The sequence below is a fragment of the Triticum urartu genome, chromosome 2A (genome assembly GCF_056163025.1).
Source record: "Triticum urartu cultivar PI428250 chromosome 2A, HENAU_Tu73, whole genome shotgun sequence".
Taxonomy (NCBI): Eukaryota; Viridiplantae; Streptophyta; class Magnoliopsida; order Poales; family Poaceae; genus Triticum; species Triticum urartu.
The window spans coordinates 96,699,042-96,725,110 of record NC_141874.1 but is presented as its reverse complement, the minus strand read 5'-3'; the positions used below and the strand labels follow the sequence as shown (position 1 = coordinate 96,725,110).

The window sequence follows — 26,069 nt, the reverse complement described above, 5'->3', positions numbered from 1 at the left end:
TCTATCTACTCTACTACTACAATTTAGATCAAACAGTCAAACAAATATTATTACAAATCGCTGAAGTAAAAATAAAGAATCAGGTTAATTCAGCAGCAGCTAGAGCAATACTCCGATATTGATTTGATGATTGAGGACGGGGTGTCGACCCGTTGGCTGTGCAGCTGGGGTAGCTGCCAGCCCACCCGGGTTCGAGCCTTGGCTCTTACACGCGGTGCTCACGGAGTTTCTCCTATAAATATAAGTCAACAAGGGTTAGCCCTTGGATTGGTCTCATTTAAAATAAAAAATAATTAACAAATATTATTACAAACCATCACGAAGGCGAGCTGGGCCAAGTTGCGGTTGTCCGGGAGCAGAGGAGGCATCAAATGGTGGCGGCACAAAGATGTGGGCCACGACTGAAGGGAATGTGCATCCTGAAATGTTCGGCCATATCGCCTTTGCTCAACCGCCAAATATAAAGGCTCGTGGGATCGACTTGAAGTTGCCTAAAAAATATGGCGATGGAGTGCATGATGATGATTCTGCTAGATGTGCTTTTTCGATCAGAATCGTAGTGCCGGTGGTTATTAGGGCGATCGAATGGATACAATGAATCTGGTAGAGTTGCATTTAGACGATATCATTGACAGAAAATGTATCTATCACCCCATAGAAATTTGAATCCAAGCACAACCAATATAGCTTTGAGTTTGGTACTTCTTTTTAACACGGGATAATCGTAGATGCTCACCCCTCTGAACGTATGCATGTACACCCTATCCCTATGAGCACATTCGTGATACTGAGTCGACACAACATTTTGAGACTGATAAAGTCACCATAGACGCCTCATATTCGACGGTACATCTCCTTCAACTCAACAAATATTGTCGGAAAGGCTAAAATAAATTCAGAAAAATATGATCATCAGTGTCAAATCTAGTACTTAAACTGATGGGCTGATTCCACCACAAGAAACCAGTTTGATACTACCTTTTGTTGCGGGATTTGTCTTCTTTGTTTCCCGATGCGTGGATTAGATTCAGATTTGAAGCTTGGAGGCATGGCAGATGCATATTATGTTGATGTTCTGTTTGCATAATTTTCTCATGACTTTGTTGGTGACTTTCGAGTGGGACCACGAGATACTTTGTCACGCCCGGCGAGGCAATGCCAAATGGTGTATCAGTGTATGTGTCTTGTGAAACTAACAAGCCTTATAATTGTTTTCAATTTTAGAGGATAAAGTGCAGATAGAGCATCAGGTAGCTTGTTACCGATAAAAGTATTAAAGTGTGGCACGGTTACAAAAAATCGGTAGTACTCCCTCGATTATAAGGTGTGTAAACTTCTGGCACAAAATTAGCACAAGGTTAGTGTGGTTATAGAAAGTTTTCTCCACGATATCCTTTAACAAATGTGGTTGGCTGATCCACGAGTAGCAATGGTTAGCTTACGCTAACCGTACAAGAGAGAATATCTCTGCTACTAATTAAAGGAGAGTAGGTAGCGTCGCCTCCCCCCTCCCCCCCCCCCCCCTCCGGGTTTTTTCTCCACTTTGATTTTTTTTGGTTTTTTCAACAGATGCCGCACACACAAAAAAAATTGTAAATAGGGCAATTTGAAATAATCAAAATAAAATTGGTACTTTTCAAAACCATGTCATGCATTAACCCAATCAAATCAAATCAAATCAATTCTTACCAAAATCTCAACTCAAGCAAAAACTTTATTTGTCTACCCCTACCCATGCCAAATCAAATCTTACCAAAATCTCAAATAAATCAAATTTTTTCCTTGCATTTTCCTACCCGTACTCAAATCAAATTAATTCCTATCAAAATCTAGAATACTGTGTGTGTGTAAGGTGTACATTGGCCAATTTTAGTGTAGAACCACTAGAGTATTTGCGCCTCGTTGCAGCACGGGCAAACAGCTGGTCAGGAGCTAAGTGCCAACACGCCTTAGATTTTAAGTTTGTTTTAAACCTTGAGAATATAGAGGACGACGCAAATAAACCTTGACGTTCAAATCCTTGAAATCCATACCCTGACCTTATTTATCCCCGTCGTTTTTTACCTTCAGGTCGTATCCAAACACAGGATTCCTACGCGGCTCTGAAAATGACGGGATTAGGGTGAGTTAACTACGTGCATGTATGCTCAAAAAAAAAACTACGTGCATGTGGGCCCATGGTTGCCTGGCTTACTGTGCGGACTACGACCACTGGTTGCGCTCCCTTGACGTGGACCCACGGAGCTCCGAGGCCTCCCCCGCCTCGGTGATCCAAGGCCTGCGATGTGCGATGCTCGCCAAAGGATCGCCGTCGACCATGCCGCCAGCACAGAGTCCAAGATCGGCGATCTGGTGCTTGGTGGAGCTCGAGGCTGATGACGCCGCCGACACCGACTGCTCGCGCAGCGCGCGGTTCAACCACTGCCTGCGCATTACGACGACACCGCTGGCCTGCTCCGCGACGCGCTCGACAACCTGCAGGTCAACGTGTATGGCCGGACTTTTGGGCAGTTCACGGCGGCGCTGGTGGCGTCCAAGAGCAGCGAGGACACCCTCAACCCCGGCCAACGCTGTCCCCGTGGCCGCCCACGCCCGTGAGTACGGCTGCATGGCCCACATCGCCGTTTGATTCATTCATGCCGCCGCCGCGTGATCATGGTCGGAGCTCAGCCCCCTTCTTGCGTGCCTCCATGGACCATCGTGTTGTTGCCTGCATGGATTGGATTTCCTCATCGCCATCGCCCATGATTCATTATTGATTACTAGGAGTATTATATATATAATCAAGTGTAGTTGGAAATGTTCTTCTGTCATTTTCGATTGTCCATATTGTAGGCCATGATTTACTATTCGTCAGATAATAAGGCAATAATAACAAGATGAATTTACTGATTACCTCTGTTTTTTTTTCCTTTTTGCGGATGATTACCTCTGTTCTTCTGCCTGTATCAGAAAGAATTTGTGTACAGTCTATTTTATTTAAGGGAAAAAATATTGACTACTGTTTATGATTTGATTGGTGAAACCAGAATAAGTGTTAGCAAACACAATCTGGCATACAAGTTACTGTTATTTGCATGAAATATGTTATGATTAAGTGGTCAAAAAAATCGTGAGAAAAAACATGGATATGTGGCATGCGTCCGAACGCAGCCACTGAAACTGAGATTCAGATGGCAGATGGCGGGGCAGAGCTAGCAAAGGAGCTCAATGGCAGCTGGAGCAGCAGCCGCGGCGCGTCTTCACGTGGCATTTTTAATTTGCAATCCCATCATTTCCCGATGCCACGTCAGCAAATCCAGTCCTAATCCTGGCGTAGGGGCGATTACAACCAGGATCAGAGAGGTTAGGGTATAGACTTCAGGGATTTAAACGCCGGGGTTTATTTGCCTCTACATTCTCAAGGTTTAAAACAAACTTCACCCGTGTCTAACATTTAGAAAGTAATACCCACCCATAAAACTACCGACACGTCGGGATTAGTCGTCTGCACCAAAGCGCGTGTGGCGACATTTCAAATCCCAACATGACCTACATTTATTTGCAAAAAAAAAAAGACACACGACCTGCATTTAGAAAGGAAAGAAACGAAGAGACAAATCAAGATGTGAATAATACGGCGGTCCGTGTTACTTGTCGAAGCGCCAAATCGTTTTCGTGTAAAGGAATTCAGAGGGCGGGCAAACAGGATCTTTTGTTTCTTTTTTGTTTGACAATTGGGCGCACACAATCCTACTATGATCTGGTGCGAGAAGTTTGGTAGTAAATCACAACCTGTGCATGGAACAACTGGTGCGCCACTTTCAAAAAAAAAAAAAGAACAACTGGTGCGCCTGGGCTGGTCGCGTAGTACGCCGAGCGGCGCGCGGCGACATTTGGAGAAGGATGATGATGAGGATGTGTCGGTGAAACGCCGAGCATCGCGGGTCAAGCCGACGCTCCACCCGAGAGGACGGACCAGATCCACAACAATAGCCTGATGAAACCGCTTTTTGTTCACAAAAAAAGGTCTCTCGAGGCTGCCGGCACCATCATCCATCCCTTTGGGTTTTTTCTTTCTTTCTATTTTTTGATTGACATCACCCATCCACTTGGTTTAATCGACGACCGGGCGCAGCGACGGCCCCCCTCTTCATTAACTCCGCCTGCACTTTGTACGTCAAGGGCTCAAGGCAGGCGGCAGCCGCGCTCACTCCCAATTTCCTAATTCCTCCGCATTAACTAATTTCTTCTTCTTCCCCGTCGGTCGTTCACACCCTTTCGTTGAATAATCAAACTCTAAACCCGTTCCTGCTCCATTCCCTTCTCCTTTCTTCTTCCTTAAAAAAACCCGAGCTCGTTCGTGCTCCATTATCTCCCTTACTCTTACTATAAATTAGAGAGAGAGAGAGCGAGAGGGAGGGAGGGAAGCTGGGAGCGATTCCTGCTGACGCGCCAGCTGAGGTGTGAGGGGCTGTTCGTGCCGTGTGACTCTTCCGTTCCGTTGGGATCCCTCCTCCCTTTTCGCGTGGTCTCTCCCAGAGCTGCCTGTCTTGTGCGGCGCGGGGAAGCAAAATCTCACCTGGGCTCGTCTTCCTCCTCCGCCTCCTGCTCCTGCTCCAACCAGCCGGCCGGCTTTGGGTTCTTCGCCGCCTCGGAGCTCGAATCCGGCCCGCGGGTTCCTGATTTCGTGCCGAGGCTCTCGGCGGCAGATTCGCGCCGGCATTTCGCGGGAACGCTCTTCGCCCAACTCTCCTTTCCGCCATTTCTCGGCGCCGAATCCTGCCCCGGGGCTTCTCTCCCTTCTCCCTCCCCCTCAGCCTAGGGTTCTCCCGGTTTCCCGGAAGCATCCCTCTCGGCAGAGTCCTGGTGCTTTTCTTTTCTTGAAATTAGCACAGTCTTGGTGCTGGTATGTACTATTACGAGTTCTTTTCCTTTTTCTTTTCTTTTGCGGGAGTGTTTTGCTGGGTTTGCTGACTGCAGGAATTTGTAATTTTACCTACCAGGATGCGCGACGATTCATCCAACACACATGGCCAGCTGCTGCTGACATCCATGAGGAGACCTCGGCATGTTACTCTGCTGCTGTGCGCGAGCAGGAGGACCAAAACCCGGCCCACGCACTAGAATCTTCTTCTGTTACAGACTCTCAGTCACAAAATGGTACAGTACCACTGCTCCTTCTGGATTTGGTATTACTACTTATTTGTTCATTACTAGTAACAGTACCTCACCATGGATTTGGTGCTATGTATTATTCGTTCAGTATTAGCAACAGTATCTCACCATGGATTTGGTGCTACTTATTTGTTCAGTATTAGCAACAGCAGTATCTGACCATGGATGGATTTGGTAATAACTTGCAGCACCCGTATCCGCTCAAAGGCTCCAAGGGGGCGTCGTTGCCGCCGCGGCCGACCCTCGTCTTCCTCATCGCGCTCTTTGGCCTCTATGTGTGCTACCTCTCCTTCAATCAGATAAGGATGGAGAGCAAGCATGTGGAGGAGAATGGTGCACAAGAACAAGATGAACATGTTTGCGCAAAGCCTTATGTTCCAAGTGAGGAGCTGCCCTACGTGCACTTCCCAAAGCCAAAGGGTTACAGCAGGTAATTTTCCTTTTATAGGATGGACAAATTCTTTATTGGCATCCCCCTGGCGAGTATGCAGATTTTCTGACACATGTTTCTTTCCATAGGGCGGAATGCTCGTGTAATCCTGTTCGGTTCTTTGTGATCGTGTCGATGCAAAGATCGGGAAGTGGATGGTTCGAGACACTGCTAAACAGCCACCCTAACATCAGCTCGAACGGCGAAATATTCAACAGAGTGGATAGAAGACAAAATGTATCGTCCATCGTACAAGCACTCGACAAACTGTATGACTTGGACTGGCTCACAAGTGCAGCAAAGAATGAGTGCACGGCTGCATTTGGATTCAAGTGGATGCTAAATCAGGTATTTAAACCTCATCTGTTTTCTCGGTCCATGTTTGGAGGTTCAGCATTTCTTCGGTAGTTTGGCTGCTTTGTTATCCGTGATTTCAGAAATTGTACACTTTGAAGCTGTGCCTTGCCATAGTTATTTATATTGCAATCTAGTCTATTTATTGTGGATAGAAATATGGAGAGCAAACTGGCCTTATGATCTGGTTTGCTTGCCAAAGGTTCAGATAATGTTGAAACTGCAGTTATGAGTTTTGAAGTGTACCACACCATAACATGCCTGCATTTCTCAGATGTCAGTGCTATGTCAGGTCACGTTAATGATACCAAACTTTTCTAAAAGCCAGGTTGGTCAATCATGATTATTGATGTTGATGTTTGTATTGTTCAGTGTACCATTAGCATTAACAACATTATGCCTAGTGATAACAAGTGAAAAAAATATTTCTATGTCATTAACTGCTATGGTTGTGTTTTCCAGGGTTTTATGGACCATCATGATGAAATACTTAGTTATTTGAACAAGAAGGGTGTCTCAGTGATATTTCTCTTCAGGAGAAATACATTGCGCAGGCTTATCTCTGTGTTGGCCAACAACTATGACAGAGATGCAAAGCAGCTGAATGGAACCCATAAATCTCACGTTCACTCGGAAGAAGAGGTATCGTCGATGCACAGAGAATTCCAGTAAATTTACTGCAGTGACTTTGCTCTGTTCCCTCACGTTTTTTCGCATAAATGCGAGGCACTTGTTTTCTTACCCTGGTTCTGAAACCATACAGCTAAACTACCTCTTTGCTGACATGGGGCTCTGAAATGCTAAAATCCTAAAACTAACTTTGAACTTCTGGTCAAACTTTAATCTTCTGCTTTTGCATTTAAGAAAGATTGTAACGCCATTGTCGATAATATCTGGAATGAGCAGAATAAAATGTTAAACCGGTGCACACTGATGCACTTCCTCTCTCTTTCGAACAACCATCATAACTGACTTTTCATTTGCAACCTGTTGGTCATACTAGCTGGTGCTTTCATCTGATAAGTCTATTTTGTTCTCTGCCAGGCCGAGATACTCGCAAAATTCAAACCAGAACTGGACGTGTCAACCCTGGTTTCAAACATCAGGGACGTCGAGAAGTACATGGGAGACTGCTTGGACAGCTTCAACACGACACGGCGCATGATCCTCTACTACGAGGACATAATCAGAAACAGAAATGTACTGGAGTAGAACTCATTTGGATGCCCTAACGAAGTATTGATAGAGTATGGTTTACCTTAATAGCACGTCTCTGCCTCTGTGTGTGCAGGCATTGTTCCAGGTGCAGGAATTCCTCGGTGTTCCGGTGAGGAAACTGGTGAGCAGGCAGGTGAAGATCCATACGCGCCCGCTTCCGGATCTTGTCAGGAACTGGGAGGATGTGAACAGCAGACTCAACGGGACAGAGTACGCGCGTTTCCTCGATGGCGCAGATTACGTGAAGTGATGCGTTCGGGATTCTGATGTAGGTTCAAGATCATTTGCAAGGGACTCTTCAGACCACAGAGTAGTGGAAGTCTGTAGACCTGTAGTCTCCAGAGGGTTGATTATGTTGTACAATGAGGTAGTTAAAGTGCATGCAGCTTAGAGGTCGATATGGAAATAATAGGGCAAAATGTACAGTTTTTAGGCGTTCATTACTTTCAGACCACACAGAGTAGCTCAAAATTGTTGGCATCTGGTGATGGTGTATTCTTTGGTTTTCTTCAGCTACATTTCTTTCCCTTTTTTTATGCTTTCTATGGACAAATCTGTGAGCTACGAAGTAACTCACTATTTGAAATCAAATTTGGATAATACATTATTGAAAAGAGTTATTGAAAACAAATGTGTATATTTCTCAGTACAAAGGCTTTAGGATGTGTTTGGTTTTAAGCCAAAAAAAAGTTTGCCTTGCCAAATATTTGACTAGCCAAAATATTGGTTTAGTTTTGGTAATGTTACCCAGCGAACATCAGCTGGGAGAGCGGTGGCAAGCGAACGCTATTCAATGGCAGTTTGGTTGTGCACAATGAGTTATTGGCCAAAGTTTTGGTCATGAAACAAAATTTGGTAGGGTAAACTTTGGCCACCATCCAAACAAAGCTGCCAGTCCATTGTTCATCCTTGAAATCGACAAAATTTCACTGAAAATGATGGACACGTGTCCCAAGAGTTTACAGTTTGTACACAGAAAAACGCTGCGGATCAACACCGGATTAACTCCTGCAAAATCCTTGTACAAGAAGAGCAAACGCTAGCAAGAACATGTTTACACGTAACAGCTACAACATCATTAGGCTCAAACGACAGGTAATGGCGTGCTTGGATCACAATCTTCGACCCTATTGACGCCTTCGCTTGATTCTCTCGAGAGCACCCAGCTGTTGCTCGTTGTTCTCTTGAGCACTAGAGCTTTCCTCCCTGCTCTCTGCGGCTCTCTTGCCGAGCTCGCCAAACACGGCTTCAGGGACAGCCCGCTCCGCGATCTGGACATCGTCCTCCTCGTCGCTCTCTTCGTCGGGCAGCTCGATGTCCTCGTTGTTAGCAGCAGCCTGTTGCGTGCTGCTCTCGGCCCGTGCCTCTACTCCAGCACTAACAAAGTTCATCATTCTGTTTGCAGGAGTCGTACTGGTGCTTGGAGCCGCTGCTGGCGCCGGGGATGGTCCAGAAGCTAGCTGCCTTTCTAAGGCGGCCATCTCATCCTGCGGGACACCGGCACGCGTCAGAGTGTCGACCGCCTCATCCATGTTTAGCCTCTGGTCCCTTTGCATCAGGTACTCCGGAAGGATGAAATGAGTCTGCACATGGCACAAGTACAGCGTCAGTTTACAACGCAAGGATGTTCATTGATGCCAAACTGTCTATAGAGTTGATCCAAGTGACATACCTGACTGCGGCTAGCGGCCACTGTACGCTTGATGCGAAGCATCTCCCTGAATGTATCTTCATTACCATGTTGGATCTCAAAGTCGTTCCATTTTTTCCAGAACTCTGGGTGAGAATTTGGATCAGCATAGTTGGAGGCGTGGATATAAATAGCCCGGGAACGGTCGATTTCTCCAAGATTTCTTTCAAGTTCCGCAAACTTCATGCACATCACCATAACATCTTTGTCTGGGAGACCAGATTCTATAGCTTGCTGCAAAGATGCCAAGAAAGCCAGGAATAAAGTTAGTACATGTATTACCACTAAAACATCTGTCAGCATTGTGGGAGCAGCAGGCTAAATCTAGAGTGTGAAGTGTAGAGAAAATAACAACTGAACTTTTTTATACACAAATTTGGCCATTAGAGGGAGCATAGAAGATTTATGTGTTATGAACTATTGCAACTAATCAGCAAGAAACAAGATTAAGAAGCTGGGTCACTATAAATCTATTCCATTTGCCATGCCAGAAATCCACAAAAAATGGATCTCGGAACAAGGACTTGAAAATGCCAATCCAGAAGCAACATTATAAAGCAAGAACGGAAAACCAGAGACAAACCAAGATAATACGCTTACCTCGTATATTTGTCTGGTCCTTGGAACACCAAAAAGTTCAGCAGCACGTGCAATGTATATTTCATACATACTCATCTTTTCAGTGTTGGGAACAGCCCTTACAGCTTCATCATATACATTCATGGCACGTTTTGCGAGGCCGTAGTCTTCCTCCAGTTTAGCATATTGCAAATACAAGGCCTTCTTTTCGTGCGGCGGAGCCTGAGCCAAAGAAGCAAAATGTAAGTAACAAGACAATTTATGGAACATAATATTTTAGATGAGTATGTGATGCAAGAAAAGAACAGGTAAGAATGGTTTCTGTCTAAATAAGCAAGCAAGTGCACATATAATCGCATAACAAGAAGCGGCAACAGAAGGTTCTGAGAGAAAACAGGAAATCAACAAGTGCAAATATAGCAAAGTACAAGCAACAATGATATCACATCACAAGAATTATTATGACCTTGTTCTTAAGAAGCGAAGCAAAGACAGAATTTGTGATCAGATAAAAAAAAGGGCAGCCCGGTGCATGTAGCTCCCTCTTGCGCACGATCCGGGGAAGGGTCCGACCACTTTGGGTCTTCTGTATGCAGCCTTTCCCTGCATTTCTGCAAGAGGCTGTTTCCAGGACTCAACCCGTGACCTGGTCACAAGGCAACAGCGTTACCACTGCGCCAAGGCTCCCCTTCAGAATTTGTGATCAGATCACCAGTTTAGAAACGTAATTTGACACATGCAAGTTGGTAACAGTTCTAGTTACACACAGTAGGAAAAATGTTTTAAATCATGATGATGCTTCATGTTTTCATATGAAACTGTGATATGTTTCGATTTTCATATGAAACTCTGATATGACGACATATGAATTAAAAATCATGCAACTTAGAATTAGACAGGCCCTAAAAAAATCTGCTGGGGGAATAGTTATTGGTATTTTTTATCCTACTAGGTGGTAACTGACGACAATTGACAGGGAAAAAGTTTTAAATCATGAAGCTTTGTGTTTTCATATGAAACTGTGATATGTTTTGATTTTGCATCCCTGAGGTCGCCAAACTGATTTGATCTTAAGTATGTGGAAACAACCATTCTTTTTTTTTTCAAATACATCAAAAAAAAAAAACAAGACCATTCAGGACACCTTTAGAGGCATATTTTTATAGAAGTCTCTAAGCATCATGCACCACTAGGCCTCGAGCACGAGTGGGCTACTCCTTGCGAGCCTAGCCAACAGGGTGATACCTTGTTCTAAAAATCGAGAATGGATGTTTTTAAAAGTTCTATGTGCATGAATATTTTAACATATGAGATGGACAATATATATATATGAACGTGTACATGGTAGTTGACACTACACAATAGTACTTCGCCTAATCATAAAACTGACATGGTAGAATTTGAGTCATTTACCAATGGAAATGCATGATCACCCCTAGGTAAGGAGATTTGTGGGCTATATATATATGCTCAAATGGAAATTCTAACTTGTTTGGTGTGTGTTTGGCAGCATAAGTAGACCGATGACAAAATTCAAGGGACAAGATAATTTATTTACCTTTTCGACAGCTTCCGTGAACAGCTCTCTTGCCCGCTCTAACTTGCTTCGCTGGTACCTCTTTACAAACTTTGTGAGGTAGGTCACCCAAATATCCTTAACATGGGGATACTTGAATATTTTTACACCTCTTTCATACACTTTAAATGCATCTTCGAAATACTTGTTCTCCTGCAGAGGAAGAAAATAGTAAACAACCATTGCAGATCAATTGGACAAGTCTACTTGAAACTTCAAAAGTATGTACTTTGAGCAAAGATCCTACCTCAAGAAGAAATGCGTAATTAAGAATTATTTGAGGAGTGGCAATTCTTAAATCTAATATTCTCTCATAAACAGCACGGGTTGTTTCCAACGACCCAAGGCTCTCCTCCAGGTCAACATAGATACTCCATAATTTCAGAGATTTATGTAATTTCAGCTGGACCGGCTCGTCACCCTCCGCAGCAGCTGAAAATGTAAATCGTCAGCAAAAATGGTTTGCCAAATATACAAGAAATCAACACAACTGAACAAAATAAATTATACCTCGCCTCTTCACCTCAACAGAGGGCTCTGCTGTGGCTAACCTCATCAGCTCAATTGCCTTGTCAAAATGTTGGTTGCGGAGCTCCATTTCGGCCCATTCACACCAAATAGTAGCCAAGTGGTCCACTGCTTTATAGTTCACTTGTGTGGCCTTTTTAAAGATATCTTCAGCACTATCTAAGCGGTTATGTTTCTCATACATCTTTGCAAATGCCACCCATAGAGTATGAGGTTTCCCAACTGCCTTCATTGGGTCCACAGTTTTCACAGCCTCGACATATGTCGCTACTTGCTTTGCGGGATCCTTGTCAAAAAGTTTAACTCTCCTGCACATATTATTGCACTGTTAGACAATTCAGTCAAGTTGGAGACCACCTAAAATGCATACTAGGCTGAGAAGTAAAAGAAAAACTAGACAGGGTAATTTCACATTCCATGGCTTCAACTAACTTTAAATAAGATTTGAGAGTCGCTACCACTAAGCAATTAGGAACTTGTCCTTGAGAATAAATGCAATGGATGGATTGATTTATATTCAATATTAGTGGCTTAATGTAAGTCAAGCAGAACCGATTGATAAATCAAGGTGCTATATCAAGTCTCACCTGTGCCACTCCTCCACATTATGTGGATTCTGTCTCAACAGGACACTGCTAAGGAGCTCTGGTCTGCGATCCAATAGCCGCTCAAACCTTGCCAGCCTCAAATCAGTGTCATCTTCATCATTCAACCAACACGCTGCAAGTTCCTTCTCTAGCTTCTCCACCTTATTCTTCTTGCCCCCTTTCTCACCCTCGTCGCTCCCCGCAGCCCCATCCTCTTCAGCTGCCTCCAGCTTTGCCGCAAGCATACTCTGCTCAAATTGTGTATAAGCCTCAAACACCACACTGAACTCCTGCACTGTCATCACTGAAGAAACCCCCTCCTCGAAGACGTCCCTTGCTTTCTCATAGAGGGTCCTCCTGACATAGTAATCAGCGAGCGAGGTCCACAACTTGCCAACCTCGTCGGTGAACTTGCGTATCCCGCCCCGCAGTATGGCATCCACCTTGAGCCCTGCGACCTCATCAGCATGCTTAGTGAGGATATCGCAGAGCTCGAGCCAGAGCTGGTGCCTGGTCTTCCCCTTGACAGAGCGGAAGCCATCGTCGTTGAGCACGGAGGCCAGGCGGTCGGCTGCCTCCTGCCAGCGTTCGGCCGAGACGAGGAACTCAATGAAGTCCTCGGCGTGGGAGGGGTCGAACTGGAGGTAGCGCCGGAAGATGCGGAAGGACGTCTCGACGGGGCAGGCCGGGAGCGAGGCGAGGCGCAGGTAGAGCGGCCAGATGCGGTCGTGCTGCGTGACGGGCAGCGCGCGGAGGGCGCGGTCGAAGTTGCGGCGGCCGCGGGTGAGCAGGCGCTGGTCGAGCAGCGAGGTGAGGTAGAGGACCCAGACGCGCGGCATCTTGTGCATGGTGGCGAGCGCCCGCTCGAAGGTGTTGTTGAGGGAGGCGTAGGCCGGGTGGGAGATTGGGTGCGGGCGCACGTGGTCGAGGCGCTCGCGGAGGTAGGCGTGCCAGAGCTTGTAGCTCCCCGGGAGCGCCTTGAGCGCGCGCTCGTAGATGACGGCGCGCTTGGCGAAGGGCGCGGCGGCGCGGGCGACGAGGTAGCGCCACCACCCCTTGAGCTTGAAGGGCTCCCGCAGGATCTCCTCCTCGTAGGGCAGGTCGTCCTCCGTCGGGTAGAGGTCCGGCGAGATCCCGGCGAACGGGAGCGCGGCCGCCTTCGCCGGCGGCGCCAGCGCCACCTCCGCCGGACCCGCGGCGGCCGACGGCATCGTCGCGGCGAGTCGGCTTCGGCACCCGATTCGCTAGGGTTTAGGATTTGGGGGCGAGACGATGCGGGCGGAGGAGAGAATTGCAGCGAGCGAGACGACGGCCGGGTGGAGAGGCTGCGTGTACGTACCAGGCCGGCGCGGGCTCTCGGTGCCTCTTTGTTTGTCGTTTCGGGCCCGTTGGACTCTGTGTGGGCGGGGGATGGACTCGTCTCCCGAGGCGGCGCCTACTGCAGCGGGTTGGGCCGAGCTGCACAGAACAACCGGCGTCGCCGAGTTTTTTTTTTTCACAAACACTACTTTTAGAATAATTCTTGCCCTGTCAAAATTATGAAACGGAGGGACTATAGTGTTTATAATAAGCATGTATAATGTGTCGTGGTGTTCTCGCGGGATGATTAGGGTCACGGCAGATGCCAGGGGGTGGTTTGAGGTGAGGGCAAGGCTGCAGTGGAGATCCGGGACGGGTATTGGGTAATATACGCGGCATAGTAGCCGGAAACGGGGAACGGTAGGCCGTCCCTCGATCTCGATTCATCGACCCGGAATCGGATTTAGGAACGAGGTCGGATTCGGTACAATTCGATGAAGATTCGGCGTCCCCGCAGCCTGCTCCTCGATTCAGGTTCGAGGATCCAACAGCCAAAACGCGAGGCATAATTTACTCACGCCGGTGTTTCTTTTCTCAAGGACTCCTCGTTCTTCCTCCAGTCCATTAGTTGCAAGGGATTCATTAACAACAAGGAATTATGACCGTCAGGGAGTCGTCGTTCTTCAGGAACTGCGTTCCTCGATCCATGGTACCGTACCGGGTCCACCGTACCCAAACGGATTGGATCGCGTCCCCGCTATAAAAAAAATCATTCGAGAGATGTATACCCTCGTTGTACCTTATTTTTTTCAGCCATCGACTCCCGTCCCTCGTTCCCGTTCCTCGTTCCCACCGTACCGGAAACATGGCAACTATGGTACGCGGTGGTTTACCCAGATTCGGAGCCCTCATGTGAAGATAACACCCCTACTCTTGCATGTCTGATAATTTATGCAGTGTATGTAGCGGTAGAGAGTTGCTCCTGGAGCTGTATCAGATAAGGCAGAAGAGAGATATATGCTCATCTATTTGTGGAGTCCGTGAGTGTATGGCGTTGGAACCTTTGTGGCTTGTGACCAAGTGAGCCCGTGAGTGGATGGATGTTGTGGAATGACTTCTTCTCCAGGGAAAGTATCCTGTATTCCAATGGAATGGGTGCTCCAGCTGCACCATACACACCAGAGCCGCTAGATACACAATATAGGCCAAGATGGAACCCAAACTCCCCACCTTTCGAATTTTGCAAAAAGATCACCATGTAAGTACAGAATACCTGTAACATTTCGATCACATGTCATCATGTGCTGCTCACAATTTGGAATAGAAAGAGCACGACTGTACTATGGTTTGGCTCAGGTGTGCCTGGACCGTTGACATGTTTCAATGTACTAGAAGACGTCCTAATGTAGCATCTGTGGTACAGGTTTCGTTTCCAAGCATTTTCTGAAAATTGCACCATTGAGTATCAATCTTAACTAAATGTGTAATTTCTGTCCAGCATGTGTACTAACTTTGTCTCCAAACAAAATGAAAAGATCTGTTCCAGTATAGACAGATACAAATGTTATATAAAGAAAGTTAATGTACAAAGCTTTGCATCAGCATGACACTTCATAAGATTAGCTTTATGGATAATATTCAGCATTTTTTCAGATACTCCTTTGTTGGCTTTCCAATCTAAATGATTCCAAACCTCAACTCCAATATGACCAGGAGCGTGTGTAACATCAAACAAAAATTGCCACTGGCTGCTAGGATAGCACTACCTTCAAAAAACTTAAACTGATATCCACACACACAAAAAGAACTTGAACTCCAGAATTGACACTTGGAGCAATGATTGTCATTGACTCCATCCTTCCCTGCTCGGTGCAGAAAAAGTGTTAGACATTACATTTAGCACAACAAAGAGTTAGGTTCTCATGAGAGCTGTAGCACATCAAGGTCTAAATAAAACAACAATCCCATGCTAAAGCAGCGAAGAATGAAAATGTGTATGGAATGCATTGGCATTTATGTGTACTAAGAAAAGAGTGTTTGTGAAAAATGGTCCTGAGTACAGCAACATAATTTAGGATGTCTTTTATGCCATGGAGGCATGGACACATAGCGTGATAGCACCAAAAAGGCAAATCTGTAGGAATGTAATGACATTTTGTCACCACTAGCCTGTAGGAACATATTGCAAGTGTTAATGAATCTCAATCTTTTGCCTTCAAGTAGAATCTCACTCTTGTGCCAACAACCACTTCACGCTCAGGGCTTGAACAGGTAGATAAAATTACTTGGTACTCGTCAACTAATATACACTGTCAGACCATATGTAGCTGAAATTTTCTTATACACAATTGCTAGAATATATAGTATATGCAAAATATAGCAATTTCATTGATTAATTTTGCGCCGCGCACTCCTATACAGAGAGATATAAACATATTCTACTCAAGATAGGATTGGCTACAACCTACAACTCACAAAATCAGCATAAAGGGAACAATGGATTAGATACAAAATACATAATAATGACACAAATCAGTAACATCCAAAAGCATACCTGAAGGCTGGGAGTTCTCTTCTCTGGCGTCGGCAGATGGCGCAGCTGGCCGCTGTGTATGGCTGTGGAGGGGGTTGCGCAGACTTGGATAAGGACTGGGCAGGGGTGGGGCTAGTTGTCCGCTGGAAGTGCTCTGCCGCAGCCCACGGCGAGGTCCGCCGATGCCCAAGCCTGTTCGTGTTCTTTCTGATCCAAACTGGGAATAAGCACAGCTAAGTGGCGTGGACACGACAGCTATTCTTAGCTTACGTGGGGCTTTTTTACAAAATTTGAAGGGTGGGGGGTTCGCGTTCCATCTTGTTTCTGTATTTTGTATCTAACGGCTCTGCTGTGGACGGTGCAGCCGGAGCACCCAATTCACTGGAGTACAGGATACTTTCCCTTCTTCTCCAAGGGAGTTGCCCCCTGGGTTACTTTACACTAGTGCCCAGGGACAAGTAGTAATATACATGACACCGCCTATGACGAGTAAATAGTGTATGCTTTATCAACAATAGTAGTTACGGCATGGCCGCGGTATGGCTGTCTTGTTCGTGTGAGGCCGATGTTGCAGTTGACTACGCGTAGCGGGTTGGCTGGAGCAGTCAGACAGGGAGCCGACTGGATCAGCCGGGTGGCGAGCCGGCTAGAGCAGCCGGGCAACCGGACCAAGGGGCGCTGGCCGCCCCGATGTTTGGAAGCGTCGTTTGTCGTCTTGGGTCTACCCGGGGTCATCCTGCTAACATAATGCATTTAGAAGTAGTTACTCTGACCATTCCGAGTTCTTTTCTTGTAATACATGTAACTTAATTCATACTCGTAACAATTACAGATACAATGCTTTAGAACCAAGAATTAAGAGATTAGAAAGTAATTTCTACAGCTAAAAATTACAATAAAATCCAGTAGAGGTATCTTCTTCACGTAATCAATCATTGCTAGACGAAATATTTCTAAGACTTCATAGATTGATACTCGGTCATCAGGATGAACTTGATTATCGACAAAGATTTTCGAAAGCCCATTGAGTCGTCCATCCAAAAGTAGATGGAAAGACATGACCGGACTTGGTCCGAGAATAATCCCAAGTGCAGGCTATTGAACCACAAGATCTTCACTACATCATTGAGGAAAGAGTTCAACTCCGCAAATAATCAAACCGGCAAAAGCAACACGACACAATTAACAAAACTGATCATATATGTATAAGAAAATCTATGAGGTCGAAAACTCCTCTGGCCTATGGCACCACCACGGTAGAGAGAGAAAACTCAGTCGCAAGAGCACCATTATAAAAAGATGTTGTCAAAGACAATGACAAAACTCAAGTCGACACCTCTGTCTCTCTCAAACACCTACTCCCTCGTCCTGAATTACTTGTCTTAGATTTGTGTTAGTGTTAGATACATCCATATCTAGAAGAAAAAAATCTAAGACAAGATTTTTGGGACGGAGGTAATACTTAGCAAGCTTCCCAAGTCTTCCTATATTGCGAGGAACGCATCTAATAGCAAGGTTGCCCACGCCGGCGCCCCTAATAGCAATTTGCATATAGGGTCGCGCTATTCGTCATCCTGGCTGAGGAATAGTTATTCTTCACCCACCTCTATTTTATCATCAATGCATCGTAATTTTACGTTCCGTAAGTTTTGTCTTATTTCCGACGCAAAAAAGGACCATAAGAAAATATATAATTCCCGTGAAAAATATTTTATGTTATGTAAAATTACAAACATAAAAACATAGTTTAAAATACACATAAACTGCAAATTTTCTTGTCTTATGACCTATATTTTTATTTTCTTATGTCAAATTTTACGTAGTGAATTAATAGGAATGTAACTATTTGAATTCGAACATAATTTAATTATGAAATGATCGTAAGATTACTTTGGGTGAAGAATAACTTATTATGCACCCTGGATGATGAATATATATATATATATATCTATTTTGTAGCACTTTTTTTATTTAACGCTTTTTTCAGAGAATGTGAAAAGTGTTCACGAAATTTGTAAAATATTCACTTTAAAAAATGTGATTTCAGATAATAAATTACGAACTTAAAAAATACTCATAAATTTAAAACGTATTTTTGAATTTTAAAATTTGCACATTTATAAAATGGTCATGGGTTTTTTAAAACATTAAAAAATTAATGGTTTTTAAAAAATGTTCATGAAGTATTTAACAAAAAGTCATTTTTTACAGAAAATGTCATGATTTTTTTAAAGAAAAACACACAAAACTTTAAAGGGAAACAAGGGGAAAGATAAAATAGTTAAACTGAGAAAGCAAAAAAAAGACAACCAACGCATAAAAATCCAACAAAAAGAAGGAACGGGCCGAAAGGAGAACAGTGTCCAAAACATACAGAGCTAGCCCAACTACCGTCGCAGCGGTGGACGTTTGTTCACTATTCTGTGTGGTAGGCACGAATAGGATTCACTAATTATCCCAAGTTCTCCTCGGTACTGCCATACTTTGTTATGTTCTTTCAAATTGATTTCCTTTTCAAAAAGTAACTCTTACGAATTGATGGGTATAAAAAATTCTCATGCTGCTGCAACGCGACAACTTGGTGTTGCCATACCAGAAAAGGTCCCACAAAGAAAGAAAAGGTGAGGTAAGCCGCGATCAATCATGAGATATATGCTTCGGTCGAACCAAGAATCAAGGATTGCTAACATGCACATGGGTGCAAATGGTGGTCGTCAGAGGAGGACTCGATCAAGACGAACGCAGACAGTGCTATGTCGAAAGCTTGGGATAATGATGGTGGAGGAGCAGTCTTGAGGGACCATCATGGAGGGTTCCAGGCAGGGATGTTTCATATTTTTTCTCCCCCATTGTCGATCCAAAACTTGCTAAGTTACTAGCAGGCGGACGCGATATTCAATTGGCGACCGAAATTGGGGCGAGAAGTTGACTCTGGAAATCGATTCTTAGACGGTTGTCCACAAGACCAACGCTACGAGGAGGGGCATCCCGGCTATATGGCCATATTATTGATGAGGTGAAGGACTTCTCAAATATTTTGAAGAGTTCATGCTTAAGTGGGTGCGGGATCGGCGAATAAAGTTGCACATATTTTAGCTAGAGAAGGCCGCTTGAATAAGCTCCGTACAACTTGGTTCCATGTACCGCTGAAATGTGTTAGCTCAGCGATGTCCTCGTGTCACCTTAATTGCAACAGTAACCAAAAATACAAGAACACGGGTCACCAAATTTTCACTTAGTGGATGGCGTGCAAGGTGGTGCATGATGAACACAACTATTTTCTTCCCCGGTAAAAGATGTGCTGCTGCTGCTGCTACTACTACCAGTCCCGCCACGTACCCGCACACATGAATAAATTGTTCAGTAATACTAGCACATATGTCCATGCGTTGCAACGGGAGGTATATTTTTTTTTGCAAAAAGCAACGGGGAAAATAATTGATGTGTCATCCAAAAAAGGGTCTCCACAATGATAGGCGACAAAGCAAGAAGTTATGGTCTTCTCGCTAGATATGTTTGACACGCAAAATCTTGATAGTGATAGGGTTGGTCGGTGTGGTGGCGAGCACCCAACTCATGCCTTTTTTCCTCCGGGTTCGCCTTCATCTCGGGCTTGTGCCTGCCTACTCATTTGTTGGCTGCGCGGTGATCTTCGGGACATGGTTGCTTCGACCACTCTATGCTACGACGACGTAACCGGGTGGATTATTAATTGCAACGCATAAATCCCATTTCATGAGCATAATCAGGCATGAATGTCCCTTCTTTTTTAGGGTTTATTCTCTTTGATTATTTTAGAGATCAAGTACCCATAATCTTGCTCAAACTAAAGCCAAATAACATAATTTATTGACACGTGTCCACAATTTCTTTCATTTATAGTCAACCAGCAAAGAACGAATGTGCACCGCTAACTAAATGGCCAATTTGATTTTTTTTAACATTAAAAAATACGAATTGGTGAATATTCTTGGAAACATTAACAATTTTTAAATCCCGGACAATTTTAGAAAAATGCGAACATTGTTATTGCAAATTCCAATATATTAAGAAAATCATGAAAAAATTTAGAAACATAAATAGTTTTTAAAATTCACAAACAATAATTTTGATTTTTTTAAGGGAACATTCAAAAAAATACGAAATGTTTTAGACGCAATTTCTTTTTGAGTTTTGAACATTTCACTAAAACAAGAATTGTTTAAAATATGGAACATTTTATAAAATGTAATTTTAATAAAAGAATCTTGAAGAATTTTTGGAAAAGAAAAAATAATTTTTAAAAAGGAGAGCATTTTTTTAATATTGAGAAAATTTTGAAATGGGAAATTTTAAAATTTCAAACATTTTCAATACAGAAGCAAATTTTGGAATTCTGACCATTATTTAAATATTTGAATAAAAATTGAAATTCTAAATATTTTTGTAAATTTTTACTTCATAAAGAATAATTAAAAATAAGGAAAAAAGGAAAAAATATAAAAGAGAAATAAAAAGGAACAGAAAAAGAAAAATAGAAATAGAACAACAAAAAAGGGGAAACGGGCTGGCCCAGTCATAGGCGCGTGTGTGAAACTTCAACTATTCTTCGCTCCATGCGACAAATAAGGCTTTCCTAACTCTGTGGGCATTAATAAATTGGCCGGCCTCGTTGGGCCGTAGCGCGCGTGGCCCAATGACGGAATTCTGTACTAATATTTTTTCTTTTCTAGCGGATAGACGCACAAAAGTTTAGTACCACCTCGGATAGAAAGAAAAACTTTTCAACGGTGAACGGATGAAAAAATTAGAGAAACGCACCTTGCTTTATTAGTATATATATATATATATATATATATATATATATATATATACATATATATATATATATAGACTAAGTGGACTAACTAGGTCTGATGGGATTAACAAGTAAACAACGTCTCCAAACGGCAAAGGGGTTGACGAGGGAGCACATCAAACTCGAAGGGAGTGCAACTTTCACATACTTATATATCTACGTCGCTGTCCAATGATTGCAAAGTCAAATCATTAATAATGAAGATAGGCATTGCCGAAAGAGAAACATGTTATCTTTACCGACAAGACGATTATGTGTTATGTCCAAAATTAACCTTTGATAACAATCAACTATATGTAGGTTACCTCTTATCTTACATGGTTCAAAAGAAAGAAAACTGATATCGTATCAGTAGATACTCATCTAGTATTTGTTATGATTTTTGTAACTATCAATTAATGACATGTCGCTCACCACCAAAGCTCGAGCTCCGAAATCAAATTCACTTCATATGTATGAATTGAGTGTGTTGTCCACACTTTTTTTAAGGCAATCAACCGAGGGGCATCGCCTACCTGAACATTTTTGTGAACCAATGCCGAAGATAGGGCTTCCAAACAATAATATCAATGTATTTGAAGTCACAAAATTAACAGCTTGTTTTTTTTTTTGCGGGAAACAGTTTGATTTCTCTACAAACTGTCACAGGAAAAAGCAAAGTGCTCCATAGAGTTCCTGCAAAATCAAACCAACTTTACACACACATATATGGAGGATTCATGAACATGGACAGATTACTCGAGCTCATCCCAGTTGACCGTCCAGCTGGTTGATGCTGGCGCGTGGCACCGACCACACGAAGTGAAATTAAAACTATAAGCTAGCAGGGAAACAGGGCCGGCCCTAGGATTTTGGGGGCCCGGGGCGAAACTAGAACATGGGCCCCATAGTATAAACACTCAAAATAACGGAGCATCATTGTGTCAACAAATAATGAAGAAAAGCAATGAAGGTTAAGTTTCATGCAAAACTCTACCCATCTATCACATTTCCCCACAAAATGTGTGAACCGGTGCAATCCCTAACTAGGAGTACTGCTTATGAGGTAAACAAAAGCTAGTAGTCCCAACAGAATGAATCGGAATGCATGTTAAGAACCATATTTATTTATTAATCAAGAAGAACCAGCCAAGTGCAGGCCTCACCTGCAGGAATATAAAAATCGCTCTGAAAATTTCTAAAATTTAGGGTGCTAGAAAATTGTAACATCCAGCAAAATTCTCGGCAATCAGCAACAATCTACAGGGTCGTATGTGATTTTAAGATGATGGATTCTAAGAAAAATGTGGCAAACTTATTGGGGAATTCAAGCTTAACATGTTACCTGGCGAATCATGTTAATCTCTTCGTCTCAATGGTCAGTACTAGCAAGTATTCCGCGTTTTTTCCTGAACATAGTCTTCTGTGTTTAGAAATCCTTCTTTCTATCCACATTGTGAGGTGCACGTCTCTGCAGCAAACTGATAGTAAATTCGATACTGACACACCAAACTAAGGAAGAGATTACCTTATCTAGCAATAAACATGCTATATCTAACATAGTACTCCCTCCGTCCGGAAATACTTGTCCTCGAAATGGTTGTATCTAGACCTATTTTAGTTATAGATACATCCATTTTATCTATTTATAGGACAAGTATTTCCGGACGGAGAGAGTACTACTCATGTACAATAATTGAAAAATACTGGTGTACCATGGCAAATTCCCCATGACACAGGCTAGGGGGAAATCGCCTCCGCCTATTGAGGAGCAGGCAAAGGCGCTGAGCCGCCGAGATGAACTGGCGAAGGCGATTAGGGCATCATATCGAGAGAGAAGCAAACGTCGTGCCTCGTGCGTGCGCGTGACGACTGGCTCCTTGTTTTCCTTTTTTTTTCTTCGTCTAGGCTCCATGTGGATCGGCTCCAAGTCGAGCGTACGGGCCCAGTATTTCTTTCTTAGTGTAGCCACAAAGGCTGACGTGACATAGAGGGGGCCCCCTAGCGATCAGGGGCCCTGGGCGGCCGCCCCGTTCACCCTGCCCCAGGGCCGGGCCTGCAGGGAAAGCAAGGATCACAAGGGACACGCAGAACGCAGAAAATCATTGGATATTCGCTGCCTGATTGCTGCTCCCCATCCATGATCGGTTTGGTTCCTTTGAAGCAATCCCTAGCTAGCCTTTCTGAAGGAAATATGCCCTAGAGGCAATAATAAAGTTATTATTTATTTCCTTATATCATGATAAAAGTTTATTATTCATGCTAGAATTGTATTAACCGGAAACATAATACATGTGTGAATATATAGACAAACAGAGTGTCGCTAGTATGCCTCTACTTGACTAGCTCGTTAATCAAAGATGGTTATGTTTCCTAACCATGGACAAAGAGTTGTCATTTGATTAACGGGATCACATCATTAGTTGAATGATCTGATTGACATGACCCATTCCATTAGCTTAGCACCCGATCGTTTAGTATGTTGCTATTGCTTTCTTCATGACTTATACATGTTCCTATGACTATGAGATTATGCAACTCCCGTTTGCCGGAGGAACACTTTGTGTGCTACCAAACGTCACAACGTAACTGGGTGATTATAAAGGTGCTCTACAGGTGTCTCCAAAGGTACATGTTGGGTTGGCGTATTTCGAGATTAGGATTTGTCACTCCGATTGTCGGAGAGGTATCTCTGGGCCCTCTCGGTAATGCACATCACTTAAGCCTTGCAAGCATTGCAACTAATGAGTTAGCTGCGGGATGATGTATTACGGAACGAGTAAAGAGACTTGCCGGTAACGAGATTGAACTAGGTATGGGATACCGACGATCGAATCTCGGGCAAGTAACATACCGATGACAAAGGGAACGACGTATGTTGTTATGCGGTCTGACCGATAAAAGATCTTCGTAGAATATGTAGGAGCCAATATGAGCATCCAGGTTCCGCTATTGGTTATTGACCGGAGACGTGTCTCGGTCATGTCTACATTGTTCTCGAACCCGTAGGGTCCGCACGCTTAAGGTTACGATGACAGTTATATTATGAGTTTATGCATTTTGATGTACCGAAGGTTGTTCGGAGTCCCGGATGTGATCACAGACATGACGAGGAGTCTCGAAATGGTCGAGACATAAAGATTGATATATTGGAAGCCTATGTTTGGATATCGGAAGTGTTCCGGATGAAATCGGGATTTTACCGGAGTACCGGGAGGTTACCGGAACCCCCCGGGAAGTATATGGGCCTTAGTGGAAGAGAGGAGAGGTGGCCAGAGATGGGCCGCGTGCCCCTCCCCCCCCTTGGTCCGAATAGGACAAGGAGAGGGGGCCGGCCCCCTTCCTCCTCTCTCTCCTCTTTTCCTCCCTCCGCGAATCCTATTCCAACTAGGAAAGGGGGGGAGTCCTACTCCCGGAAGGAGTAGGACTCCTCCTGGCACGCCACCTCTTGGCAGGCCAGCCCCCCCCCTTTGAGCCTTTATATACGGAGGCACGGGGCACCCCTAGAGACACAAGTTGATCCACGTGATCATATTCTTAGCCGTGTGCGGTGCCCCCTTCCACCATAGTCCTCGATAATATTGTAGCAGTGCTTAGGTGAAGCCCTGCGACGGTAGTACATCAAGATCGTCACCACGCCGTCGTGCTGACAGAACTCTTCCCCGACACTTTGCTGGATCGGAGTCCGGGGATCGTCATCGAGCTGAACGTGTGCTAGAACTCGGAGGTGCCGTAGTTTCGGTACTTGATCGGTCGAGCCGTGGAGACGTACGACTACATCAATCAAGTTAACGCTTCCGTTGTCGATCTACAAGGGTACGTAGATCACACTCTCCCCCTCTCATTGCTATGCATCACCATGATCTTGCGTGTGCGTAGAATTTTTTTTGAAATTACTACGAAACCCAACAGTGGCATCCGAGCATAGGTTTTATGTGTTGATGTTATATGCACGAGTAGAACACAAGTGAGTTGTGGGCGATATAAGTCATACTGCTTACCAGCATGTCATACTTTGGTTTGGCGGTATTGTTGGACGAAGCGGCCCGAACTGACATTACGCGTACGCTTACGCGAGACCGGTTCTCCCGACGTGCTTTGCACAAAGGTGGCTAGCAGGTGACAGTTTCTCCAACTTTAGTTGAACCGAGTGTGGCTATGCCCGGTCCTTGCGAAGGTTAAAATAGCACCAACTTGACAAACTATCGTTGTGGTTTTGATGCGTAGGTAAGATTGGTTCTTGCTTAAGCCCGTAGCAGCCACGTAAAACTTGCAACAACAAAGTAGAGGACGTCTAACTTGTTTTTGCAGGGCATGTTGTGATGTGATATGGTCAAGACATGATGCTAAATTTTATTGTATGAGATTATCATGTTTTGTAACCGAGTTATCGGCAATTGGCAGGAGCCATATGGTTGTCGCTTTATTGTATGCAATGCAATCGCGCTGTAATGCTTTACTTTATCACTAAGCGGTAGCGATAGTCGTGGAAGCATAAGATTGGCGAGACGACAACGATGCTACGATGGAGATCAAGGTGTCGCGCCGGTGACGATGGTGATCATGACGGTGCTTCGAAGATGGAGATCACAAGCACAAGATGATGGTGGCCATATCATATCACTTATATTGATTGCATGTGATGTTTATCTTTTATGCATCTTATCTTGCTTTGATTGACGGTAGCATTATAAGATGATCTCTCACTAATTATCAAGAAGTGTTCTCCCTGAGTATGCACCGTTGCGAAAGTTCTTCGTGCTGAGACACCACGTGATGATCGGGTGTGATAGGCTCTACGTCCAAATACAACGGGTGCAAAACAGTTGCACATGCAGAATACTCAGGTTATACTTGACGAGCCAAGCATATATAGATATGGCCTCGGAACACGGAGACCGAAAGGTCGAGCGTGAATCATATAGTAGATATGATCAACATAGTGATGTTCACCAATGAAACTACTCCATCTCACGTGATGATCGGACATGGTTTAGTTGATTTGGATCACGTAATCACTTAGAGGATTAGAGGGATGTCTATCTAAGTGGGAGTTCTTAAGTAATATGATTAATTGAACTTAAATTTATCATGAACTTAGTCCTGGTAGTATTTTGCAAATTATGTTGTAGATCAATAGCTCGCGTTGTTGCTTCCCTGTGTTTATTTTGATATGTTCCTAGAGAAAATTGTGTTGAAAGATGTTAGTAGCAATGATGCAGATTGGATCCGTGATCTGAGGTTTATCCTCATGCTGCACAGAAGAATTATGTCCTTGATGCACCGCTAGGTGACAGACCTA

The 26,069-nt window shown here is 44.1% G+C and overlaps 2 protein-coding genes across 3 annotated transcripts; one reads left to right on the top strand and one right to left on the bottom strand.

Annotated features, from left to right (window-relative positions):
* The first annotated feature begins 4,184 nt into the window (after window positions 1-4,184).
* LOC147984052 (uncharacterized) lies at window positions 4,185-7,790 on the top strand. 2 transcript variants are annotated; one of them, XM_087543332.1, is made up of 7 exons: window positions 4,185-4,888; window positions 4,986-5,142; window positions 5,346-5,587; window positions 5,677-5,935; window positions 6,404-6,583; window positions 6,986-7,141; window positions 7,233-7,790. In XM_087543332.1, the coding sequence occupies exons 2-7, from the start codon at window positions 5,140-5,142 to the stop codon at window positions 7,407-7,409; spliced, it is 1,017 nt and encodes a 338-aa protein (XP_087399458.1). In that variant the 5' UTR covers window positions 4,185-4,888; window positions 4,986-5,139; the 3' UTR covers window positions 7,410-7,790. The 2 variants fall into 2 exon arrangements, with proteins under 2 accessions (XP_087399458.1, XP_087399457.1); XM_087543331.1 differs by lacking the exons at window positions 4,185-4,888; window positions 4,986-5,142 and having other exon boundaries at window positions 5,304-5,587.
* Window positions 7,791-8,058: 268 nt separating this feature from the next.
* Window positions 8,059-13,449, bottom strand: LOC147984051 (Tetratricopeptide repeat (TPR)-like superfamily protein). Its single transcript, XM_087543330.1, has 7 exons — window positions 12,120-13,449; window positions 11,515-11,840; window positions 11,252-11,436; window positions 10,987-11,157; window positions 9,450-9,650; window positions 8,832-9,083; window positions 8,059-8,742 (listed from the first exon to the last, which is right to left on the bottom strand). Exons 1-7 carry the CDS (start codon window positions 13,328-13,330, stop codon window positions 8,287-8,289), a joined length of 2,802 nt encoding a protein of 933 aa, XP_087399456.1. The 5' UTR covers window positions 13,331-13,449; the 3' UTR covers window positions 8,059-8,286.
* Between the last annotated feature and the right edge of the window lie 12,620 nt (window positions 13,450-26,069).

What these genes read in the sequence shown, in the direction of transcription:
- LOC147984051 (XM_087543330.1), bottom strand. Translation starts at nt 13,330, where the DNA reads ATGCCGTCGGCCGCCGCGGGTCCGGCGGAGGTGGCGCTGGCGCCGCCG. An exon ending in ATTACGCATTTCTTCTTGAG is followed by an intron (nt 11,158 to 11,251) that starts GTAGGATCTTTG and finishes CTTCCTCTGCAG; the next exon opens with GAGAACAAGTATTTCGAAGA. An exon ending in GGACCAGACAAATATACGAG is followed by an intron (nt 9,084 to 9,449) that starts GTAAGCGTATTA and finishes GCATCTTTGCAG; the next exon opens with CAAGCTATAGAATCTGGTCT.
- LOC147984052 (XM_087543331.1), top strand. Translation starts at nt 5,319, where the DNA reads ATGGATGGATTTGGTAATAACTTGCAGCACCCGTATCCGCTCAAAGGC. An exon ending in AAGCCAAAGGGTTACAGCAG is followed by an intron (nt 5,588 to 5,676) that starts GTAATTTTCCTT and finishes TTCTTTCCATAG; the next exon opens with GGCGGAATGCTCGTGTAATC. An exon ending in ACGTTCACTCGGAAGAAGAG is followed by an intron (nt 6,584 to 6,985) that starts GTATCGTCGATG and finishes GTTCTCTGCCAG; the next exon opens with GCCGAGATACTCGCAAAATT.